Source organism: Dunckerocampus dactyliophorus, chromosome 19 (assembly GCF_027744805.1).
Source record: "Dunckerocampus dactyliophorus isolate RoL2022-P2 chromosome 19, RoL_Ddac_1.1, whole genome shotgun sequence".
NCBI classification, from domain to species: domain Eukaryota; kingdom Metazoa; phylum Chordata; class Actinopteri; order Syngnathiformes; family Syngnathidae; genus Dunckerocampus; species Dunckerocampus dactyliophorus.
In genome coordinates, this window is record NC_072837.1 from 12,227,279 (window position 1) to 12,238,255 (window position 10,977).

General features: G+C 42.0%; 1 protein-coding gene across 2 annotated transcripts in view; it reads right to left on the bottom strand.

Annotated features, from left to right (window-relative positions):
* lama4 (laminin, alpha 4) overlaps positions 1–2,773 on the bottom strand; it is a 61,417-nt gene extending 58,644 nt beyond the window's left edge. For both annotated transcript variants that reach the window (XM_054762224.1, XM_054762223.1), the window contains exon 1: positions 2,466–2,773. In XM_054762224.1, the coding sequence (XP_054618199.1) occupies positions 2,466–2,570 (105 nt within the window). In that variant the 5' untranslated portion in view covers positions 2,571–2,773. The remainder of the gene's footprint in view (positions 1–2,465) is intronic.
* Positions 2,774–10,977: the final 8,204 nt, after the last annotated feature.

Sequence of the window (10,977 nt, forward strand, 5' to 3'; positions counted from 1 at the left end):
CTACTATATTGGGCAATATGAGTGTAAAGGTCACTATAGGTGACTATATGTTATTTCCTGTCTAGAGGGCTTTAATAATGTTAAAAACTGCATTTAGAAGGTCGTAAACAGGTTTTCTATGCTCTAACTCCCAAAATATTCTATTTATAAAAAAGGAATCCTACTTTGTAGAAATTCTCTTAACACGGTCGGGTCTGGAACCAATTAACCTCCAATTAACCGAGGGATGACTGTACACGCCAAGGAGAAGTGGCCATAATTTTTCTCACCTATCCAAACATGATTGTGGGTGAAATGCCTGATGCTGACCATGCAATAACTTTTTCAGGTTCCAGGAATTGTGTACAGATCCTTGCAACACGGGGCCCTGCATTATCACGCTGTAACGTGAGGTGACAGTTGTGGTTGAATGGCACAACAACGGACCTTGGAATTAGTTCCAGACCCGACATTGATAAATGAATTTCTGAGAAGTAGGATTCCTTCTTTACAAATGTATTATTTTCGTAGTTACAGCATAGAAAACCTGTTTACAACCTTCTAAATACAGTTTTTAACAATATTAGAGCCATCTAGACATGAAATAACACCCTTATAGTCACCTTTGCACTTGTATTACTCAATATAGTAGACATAAGAGAAAATAAGACATCTTAGACATAAGTAAGAGATAAAATACTCACACGTTAGCATTGACAGCGTACTTCCTCCGGTGGCTATTGTCTAATCAATGTAACGTTACTGACACCGAATAACCAGCGTAGAATACTATATTTGTGGTTAAGGAGCAGTGGCCGAGCTACGTGGTGGCCGGGGGGCCGTGGCCATGTCTGGGGGACGATTTTGACAAACATGGCTCTGTTGTGCAGAACAGTAGTTCAGCCTAACCGCCGTTTCCGCTTGGACGCATCTCACTGCAGTACACAACTTTCCGTGTGGAGGAGCTGTCAATAAAAGCACGTCTTGCATGAACTGCAAGCAGTAGGTACGTTTTCCATGATTATTTTGGTTCCGGACAAGTTTTCTCACTAGGTTGACTTTGACTTAAATTCTGAAGCATGATTCGGCACATAAATCTGTTAATAATGGAAGCTGTCTCTCCAGCATGAATGGGCAGGTCTGCACAGTCCGAGTGAGGGCACAATGTTCGAACCACAATGCACAAATGTACAGGTATAAGGCATTCAAAAGACACATTCAAGTTTTGATATGTAGTATACTACACTGGTCACTAGGTGTCAGTAAAATTCATCCATCCATCTTCTATGCCGCTTATCCTCACCAGGGTCACGGGTATGCTCAAGCCTATCCCAGCTAACTTCGGTGAGAGGAGGAGTACACCCTGAACTAGTCGCCAGTCAATCACATTCATACCAATGGACAATTTAGTCGCCAATTAACCTAACATCCATGTCTTTGGAATGTGGGAGGAAATCAGAGTATCCGGAGAAAACACACACCTGCATGGGAAGAACATGCAAAAAGAGATGCCCAACGGACGTTCAAACCCAGATCTTCTCCTGACTGTGTGGCCAACACACTACCACTCGGCCACCGTGCAGCCCCATCAGTAATATAATACCGATTATACTTATTTCCCTTTTATTATGTGTACTACATTGGGTAATAGTAGTGTAAAGGTGACTATAGGGGTGTTATTTCATGTCTAGAGAGCTCTAATAATGCTAAAAATCGTGTTTCGAAAGTCGTAAACAGGTTTTCTGTGCTCTGACTACAAAAATATTCCATTTATAAAGAAGGAATCCTAAATTCACTGATCATGGTCGGGTCTAGAACCAATCAAACAAAGGACTACTGTACCTTCATTGTTGAATGTCATCATCTTTTTAAGAATGGTTGTTAAATGGGAAATTGTGTCAGAAAAATAATCCGGCTTTTGTCTCATGCTGTATTTGTATAATGTAGGCATCAATGGCAGTGAATTCAGTAGATACACAATGCAAGTTGCATATGAAAAATGGGTTAGGCCAGAGGCAATAGTAATAAACAACAATAAGAAATAGTTTGAATGTGAAAAGTAATTGGTGTTGAATCTGGGCTTTTGCGTAAATATGATATGACATTTAATAAAGCAGAGCAAAAGAAATTATCAAAGCAAATGGCATGTTTAGCAGCTGTTTTCCTTTCATCAGGGTGCGGCAAAAGGGGCATGGCAATGGTGAAAGTTCTAACTCAGAGCCTGGTGATAATGACATACTCATGATCTCAAAATTTAGCCATTAGGAAATTTGACAGCAAGGACAAAAATAACTTGGGGTTCCACAGCTAAACTATGCAACTTCCAAACCAACAAAACAGAAGGATTCAAACGTGCACCATCCCACTTTATCATCATCCATTCAGGATCAAATATATACACGGTATATGTTATTCCATTCATGGCAGAAGTCAAAAAAGTGCTGGCAAGGACAGTGTACCAGCCAAAAATACACTCAAGCTCTTACTTTCAACAAGGTATGTTGCTGTTCTCCAAGTCTGGCAGCAGAAGATGAATAGACAATCCCACAGAGTATGCCAAAAAGGCAGAGGTAACGTGTCAATTTAGCCATATTCTTTGTTTGCCCAGTTGTGTCCTCCCTATCGGTGTCTGTCCGTGCAGACAGACCACGGCCTCTGGGCAGCTCCCTCTGCTCTGCTGTGCCACTGTTCAGCCGTACAGATCTGTCACTGTGCCTAGTTCTGGCCCAGGCCGCCTCGAATAAACATAGTTGTGTGAACTTCCTCCCTTTCTCTCCCTTATTCCCTGCTCTGATTCTTCTCACTTGGTGGAACTGCCCTCCCCCACTCTCCAGGGAGCCAGCGTCTAAATCACATACAGATGGAAAGGCTGGGAACGACAGGGCAGGGCAAGAGAAGATAGACAGAAAGGCATGGGAGCAACTCCAAGCCTTTCCAGCAACAATCAGTTTCATAGCAACAAGGGTTTTTTTTTCAAAAAAGCAGCATTTTTCTTTAACTTGGTGGTTTTGTAATCTTTTTGGAACATTGACCATTGACATGAAGGTTTGGTATTTGGTCAGTAGCGAGAAGAATTGGATTCTTCGATTGGGTACAGAGGCGTACCAATTTCGGTACACAGCGAGCAAGAGAAGGGAAATGTGCCATTCATCACTCGTCAACTCGGTAAACACATAACAGTCGTGACTAGCAATAGTGCTAAGAAGCCATAGCCTGCAACCTCTGTTTATCCAAGCTGCAAATAAAGGGAGAGCAAGTAAGATCTAACAAAAGGCGACGGTGGCACAAGGAAATAAATAAAAGGCTCCAATCAAAAGCAGTGATCTGCATTTAAAACCTGAATTCTGGATTTTTTCCATGAAATTGTATGAATTTACTCAGTCTATTATCCAACTACAGCTTCTGATAGTACAATCTTAGTACAAGCTGTATATTGTATATTAAGTCAGATTTTGTCGCCATGTCAATGTAATCTGCCCAAGGCCTTCAAAATCAATTGTGCTGTGTCACTTCGTGTCACTTCGACTATTAGAAATGGGGATGTTTCTTTAACCAATCAGATTTCAGACTCACCTCACAGGGCCAGCTAGCAGTAACGTCAGCATTTCTCCATCTTCTTAGTGGTTGATCAGAGCAAAATAAAACAGACCTCGACAAGCAGAGATATTGCTTGATAACCGCCAATAAACAAAAGAAGAAGAAGATTCTCTAGCGCTTTCCAGACAATAGGCATGGACCAGTTACCGGTTTCAAGGTTTACCGCGTATGAAAAAGTCACTGCTTCAAAGCCATTAAAATTTTTCATCATACTCTCTGCGGTATGAGAGAAAGTGGAGGTCAGAAATCCCTCAGGTCGTGTGGAGTATCACGACCCCTCCACCTGCACACAGCCCTGTAGGCTCTATGATGGCTGAAGGAGACGAGTCCTCCAAACCAAACTGGCTGTTCAGGAATAATTCAACTACTGTAAAAATACAGACAACCACAGCTTGGAGGAAGATGGTCGCCCAACGTGCAAAAAGTGCATGTGGACATTTGTAGCAAGAGGAGGCGACACATCGACACAGACTACAGCAGCGGGTATGCTCAGGAGGGAACATTGCTCCCTCACCCTAGCATGGTGTTTCCTTATTAATTTAAAAATATGCATATTCAAGCAAATTGTATGTATTTTTTGCCAAAATTAAGCATCTTCAAGCATAAAACGGCTAAATGAACTAAAATACAAATAAAATATAAGCCATTAAGACCACCAACTTGTGGATGTAGTATTGCACATTGGTCACTAGGTGTCAGTAACCACCACAGCACTAGACTGATTCCGCTGCTCACTCCATCACAGGAAACACAACAATAAAAGCATTAAACAGGAAAAAAGCGTGATCTGTCGTGCGGAATATGACATTCTTCTGTCGTTAAAGGAAAACTGTACTGTTATAGGAATTTTGCCCATTATCCACAATCCTTATGTGAGACATCAACACCTTTATAAAAACAGATATAAAAACAGATAAAAAGAGACAGCTCATTTACAAAAACAGATAAAAAGAGACAGCTCATTACTGCACATTTGGGAACCACTTATTCCGCCTATTAAGCCTTCTAAAAAATACTCCAAAAAGCACCAATAATGCTCCATTTACATATAGTGCGACTTAATTAACTAAGCTACAGCAACATTGTTATTATTATTATCAACATTGTTACGCCGATCGAACTATGTTACTGGCACATTGACACTTACCCATAACACACTGGCTAGCTACTAGCCGGCTAGCAACTACGAAGCCTCACCACAGACTCGGCCGCCGCTCATCAACGTCGCGCTCACAACGCCTCAGACCACTACAAAAACAGTAAGGCTACATATTTGAGCTGACACCACTGCTGCTGTGTTTTTATTTCTGAGTTTGGACAAGTTAATGCTAGGTGTAGGTGTTCCTTTCTATGTTGCGGTGTGATATCGACTCGCTCAGGAAGGAAGGTCCGGTAATGCTTAAAATGGCCAAAATACGCAAAATACTGTGAATATTACATGTTATCATGAATGTACCTGTTACTCCATGGTCACGGCATGGATATAAAACTTTGTCAGAGGTTTTTGGAGGTGTTTTAATAGCGGTAGGTGGCATAGGAGGATCCCATTACGTGCACTACTCTCTCTTTTTATCTGTTTTTAGATCTTTGGAACGCACAGAACAGAGAAAGAGATATGTGTCCATGTCTCACGTAAGGATTGTGGATGATGGACAAAAGTGCGTAAGGGGACAAAGACAAGTGAATAAGACGAAAGCAGACATTGTACAACAGAGATGAGCAACGGGACTACAAGTTGCAACTATTAGTACTACACTTCAGCAAATAAGAAACTTTACTTCACAACAAATGAAATAATCATTCACACTCTTCAAACTTACTGTTGTCCTTGTCTGCATCATAACATTTTACTAAAAATAACAGTTGGAAACTCTAAACAGTACATCATTTCATATTTTTATTTATTGTAAAATTAATTGCTAGCTGATTGCACGTAAAGATCATTTAAGGAAAATTGCACCTATTTTTGGGGAAAAAAAATCTTTATGTGAGAAAAGAACACATGTTTTCCCTTTTCTGTACGTCCTAGGTAGTGAAAAAACTGCTAGCAAGAGGCAACTAACCTATTTTGCCTATAAAGCCCCTCTAAAAAAATCAAAATCCAAAAACATCAACGCTTTATTTACATGCCATGACCTGCATATTAACCAAGCTATAGCAATATTGTTATTGTAGGAGTTGACACAGAGGAACTGCTTTTCTGGTGTAGACGGACTGTGTATATACTGTAGCTATAATATCAAACACTGTGCTCCATGAATCAGAATCAATATTATGGTGACTTACTTACTGTATCTGGTCCAGTTGGCCTGGGGCGTTTTTTCTATTTTATTTTGGGTAGGTGGAAAAAAGTTCCTACCACTAGAGGGTTTGTTAGAGCTAACAGTTCTTTGTTGGTTGTCATCTTGGAACAGTGTTCTCCTTGCTTGTCAGAGACATGATGGTAAGTAACACTGTGTGCCATTCAGTGCAGCAGAAACACTGGATTTATGTCAACTCCACATTGATACCACCAACTCATGCCGGTCCTTACTCTCTCGGTCCTCGTGTGCTCCGACGTTTCACTCTCACTTCTTGCTCACTCAGCTTCCTTCTCCATATAGCCATCCATTTTCCTCCGCTTATCCGGGTCGAGGTTGCGGGGGCAGCAGTCTCAGTAGGGAGGCCGAGACTTACCGGTCCCCGACCACGTCTTCCAGTTTCACCGGGAGGACACCAAGGTGTTCTTAGACCAGCTGTGAGACATAATCCTTCCAGCATGTCATAGGTCTGCCCTATGACATGCCCTATGACATCTTCTCCCGGCTGGGCGTGCCTGGAACACCTCACCAGGGAGGCATCCGGAAGGCATCCGGACTAGACGCCCGAGCCAGCTCAAGTGGCTTCTCTCGACGTGAAGAAGCAGCGGCTCTATTCTGAGCCCCTCTTGGATGATTGAGCTCCTCACCCTACCTCTTAGGGGGGGTTCAGCCACCCTACGGACGAAACTCATTTCAGCCGCTTGCAACCGTGATCTCGTTCATTTGGTCACGACCCAAAGCTCTTGACCATAGGTGAGGATGGTAACATAGATCGACCGGTCACCACATCGGTCCGGTACAGCGACCGCATTACTGCAGATGCTGCGCCGATCCGCCTGTTGACCTCACGCTCCAACCTTCCCTCACTTGTGAACAAGACCCCGAGATACTTGAACTCCTCGACTTTCCCAACCCGGAGGGTGCAACCCACCCTTTTCCGACTGAGAATCACGGCCTCGGATTTGGAGGTGCTGAGCCTCATCCCAGAAGCTTCACACTCAGCTGCAAACCTCCCCAGTAAACACTGAAGGTCACAGCCTGATGAGGCCATCAGGACCACATCATCTGCAAATAGCAGAGATGAGATCCTAAGGGACCGAACTGGACTCCCTCGACGCCTTGGCTGCGCCTAGAAATTATGTCCATTAAAATAATGAACAGAATCGCTGACAACGGGCAGCCTTGCGGAGGCCAATGTCCCTGGAAACAGGCTTGACTTGCTGGTGGCATTGCGAAACAGGCTCCAGTTATACAAGGACCGAATGGCACGTAGTAGCTCGCCACCAATCCTGTACTTCCCGAGCACCGTCCACAGGACACAACAAGGGACACAATCGAATGCCTGTTCCGAGTCAACAAAGCACATGTTGACCGGTTGGGCTCCCAAGTACCCTCCAGTACCCTTGCAAGGGTGTAGAGCTGGTCCGGTGTTCCGCGACAGGGACGAAAAACCACATTGCACCTCCTGTAGCCGAGGTTGAACTAACGGTCGTACCCTTCTCTCCAGCACCCTGGAATAGACTTTCCCAGGGAAGCTGAGGAGTGTGATCCCCATATAGTTGGAACACACCCTCCAGTCACCCTTCTTGAAAAGGGGCACCACTACCCCGGTCTGCCAACCCAGAGGTACTGTTCCCGACTTCCACGCAATGTTGAAGAGACTTGTCATCCAAGACAGTCCCTCAACATCCAGAGCCTTGAGGAATTCAGGGTGAACGTCCACCCCCTTAGCTTTGCCACTGACTACCCCAGATACCTCAGCCACAGTGATGGAACTGTACGCGTTTTTGTCCTCAGACTCTGCTCCCTGTATGGAAGGTATGTCAGTGGGATTGAGAAGGGCCTCAAAGTATTCCTTCTACCGTCCGACTATATCCTCAGTGAAAGTCAGCAAGCTTCCATTCCCACTGTAAATGGTGTGGACCGGGCACTGCTTCCCCTTTCTGGGGCGTCAGGCAGAACCTCTTCGAGCCTGACTAAAAGTCATGCTCCATGGCCTCACTGAACTCCTACCACAACCGAGTTTTTGCCTCGACCACCACCAAAGCCGCGTGCCGCTTGGCCTGCCGGTACCTGTCAGCTGCGTCAGGAGTCCTACAAGCCATCCATGCTCGATAGTTTAGTGGAGCGTAAACTGATTGGTGCCACCTACTCGACTCCTGTCTTGTTGTGAATCGCATCTCCACATTTGCCCAACCCTGTGTTATGAGGAAAAATTATGTAATTTTAGTTTCATAGAGTTTAAATATTAAAGAAACATTTTTACGGATTTTTTATAAAAACAAAACAAATAAGTTCTAATTCTTTGAAAATTTGTTTGGGCAAGAAGTTATATTGTGTGAGTAAAGTCAGCATATTATGGGAATAAAGTTGTAATATTATGAGAAGAACATTTACAAAAAGGAAGTTTAAAAATTTGGAACATTTTAAAAATGAGCAAAAATGGAAAAAACAACAATAATCTTGCAAGAATAATGTCAAAATATGACATAAAAAAAGAAAAAATCTGTATTTTTATGAGAATACAATCTGAGTATTATGGGGAAAAATAATTTTTGTCACATAAAGTTCAAATATTGAAGTAAAAATGTGTTATTTTTTAAAGTTGTAATATTACGACAAACACACAAAACAAAGAATAAAGTTATTATTTTTTTAAGTTAGGTTGGAGAAAAAGTTATAAAGTTAAGAGAATAGAGTCAAAATATTATGAGAATGAAGTCATAATTAAGCAAAGAAAAGTAATAAGAACAAAGGTGAAATATTTGTAAAATAAATTTAAAAAAACAGCAAAAAATGGAAAAAACAGGTTTCAGACCGAAGCTGATACTAACAATACACTTTTTCAACTATTGTATATATCACCAAGCTAGGATGCAGTTTTTTTCTTAAAATGTTTTAAATGAGCTGGACGAATCAGCCTGGCAGAGAAAAGTCTGAGCTTCTTGTTTTTAGCTTGCCGCACCCACGACCCGACCTTGGATAAGAGGAAGAAGATGGATGGATGGATAGCAAAGGCTGCACAGTAAAGAACATACAGTGGTGTGCAAAAGTGTTTACACCTTCCAGATTTCTTTTTTTTTTTTTGCATGTTTGTCACACATGTTTCAGATCATCACCCGTATTTAAATATTAGTCAGTGACAACACAACTGAACACAAAGTTTTTAATGAAACTTTTTATTATTAAGGGAAAAAAAAAATCCAAACCATGTGTGAAAAAGTGATTGCCCCTACCCCCGTAAAAACATAAATTAATTGAGATTAATTGATATCTAGTCAGTCTGGAAAAGGTTATAAAGCCACTTCTAAAGCTTTGGGACTCTAGCGAACCACAGTGAGAGCTATTATCCACAAATGGTGAAAACATAGAACAGTGGTGAACCTTCCCAGGAGTGGCCGGCCAACGAAAATGACCCCAACAACATTCAAAGAACTGCAGGCCTCACTTGCCTCAGTTCAGGTCAGTGTTCATGACTCCACCATAAGAAAGACACTGGGCAAAAATGGCCTGCATGGCAGAATTCCAAGATAAAAAAAACACTGCTGAAGAAAAGAACATTAAGGCCTGTCTCAGTTTTGCCAGAAAACATCTTGATGATACCCAAGATCTTTGAGAAAATACTCTGTGGTCTGACGACACAAAAGTTGAACTTTTTGGAGGTGTGTGTCCCATTACACATGGCGTAAAAGTAACACCGCAGAAAAAGAACATCATACCAAGAGTAAAATGTGGTGGTGGTAGTGTGATGGCCTCGGTGTGTTTTGCTGCTTCAGGACCTGGAAGACTTGCTGTGATAAATGGAACCATGAATTCTACTGTCTACCAAAAAATCCTGAAGGACAATGTCCGGCCATCTATTCGTCACCTCAAGCTGAAACCAACTTCAGCTGCAGGACAACGATCCAAAACATACCAGCAAGTCCACCTCTGAATGGCTGAAGAAAAACAAAATGAAGACTTTGGAGTGGACTAGTCAAAGTCCTGACCCGAATCCTATTAAGATGCTGTGGCATGACCTTAAAATAGTGGTTCATGCTCATCCTCCAATGTGGCTCAATTAAAACAATTTTGCAAAGATGAGTGGGCCAAAATTCCTCTACAGCGCTGTAAAAGACTCATTGCAAGTTATCACAAACGCTTGATTGCAGTTGTTGCTGCTAAGGGTGGCCCAACCAGTTATTAGGTTTAGGGGGCAATCACTTTTTTACACAGGGTCAGGTAGGTTTGGATTTTTTTTCTCCCTTAATAATAAAATGTTTCATTCAAAAACTGCATTTTGTCTTCAGTTGTGTTGTCATTGACTAATATATTAATTTGTTTGATGATCTGAAACATTTAGGTGTGACAAACATCCAAAAAAATAAGAAATCAGGAAGGGGCAAACACTTTTTCACACCACTGTATAACTTCTTAGCATGTATACTGTATATCAAAGTAACTAAATATCAAAGCGGTTTGATTGTTCTGTATGTGGCCCATGGTGGAAAAGGTTTGGACACCCCTGAGCTAGGACATCAGCCTCTACAAAGAAGTTCAGGTTTTGAATCTCAACTCACAGAGTTTGGTTTGCATGCGTCTACTGTGAAAAACATGCATGGTAGCTTTGTGGGTCTGTGTGATTGGTTGTTGTTGTATATATTTGCGCTGTGATTGATTGGTCCAGTTGGTTTAACCCACATCTTACCCAAAGTCAGCTGGGATAGCTCCTCCTTGAACTCCAGCAGGATATCGCCAACACAAAAAATCTGCTGAACTCTCAGATGTAGGCACGTCTGCGATCCACTGAACAGCAACATTTCCTGCATCTTTACTCCTACATTGGCATATTATTATTGCTATTATTGCAGTCTTACAGGATAAGCATTATATGGTAAGCATTAGCAAAGTGATGCTGGTATTGCTATAGTTGTTGTTATCACTGTATGTATATATATATCTTCCATCACTGTGTTCTTTCCTTTTTGTCTGTCCCCTCTTACACCGTGTATTGTACTGTGGCTTTACAAATAAAAGTGTTATACAACAGGAGGAGTATACGCGAATCACCTGTTGTTCAGCAAATCTGTTCTGCCAAAATGAACATCTAATCCACCCGTAC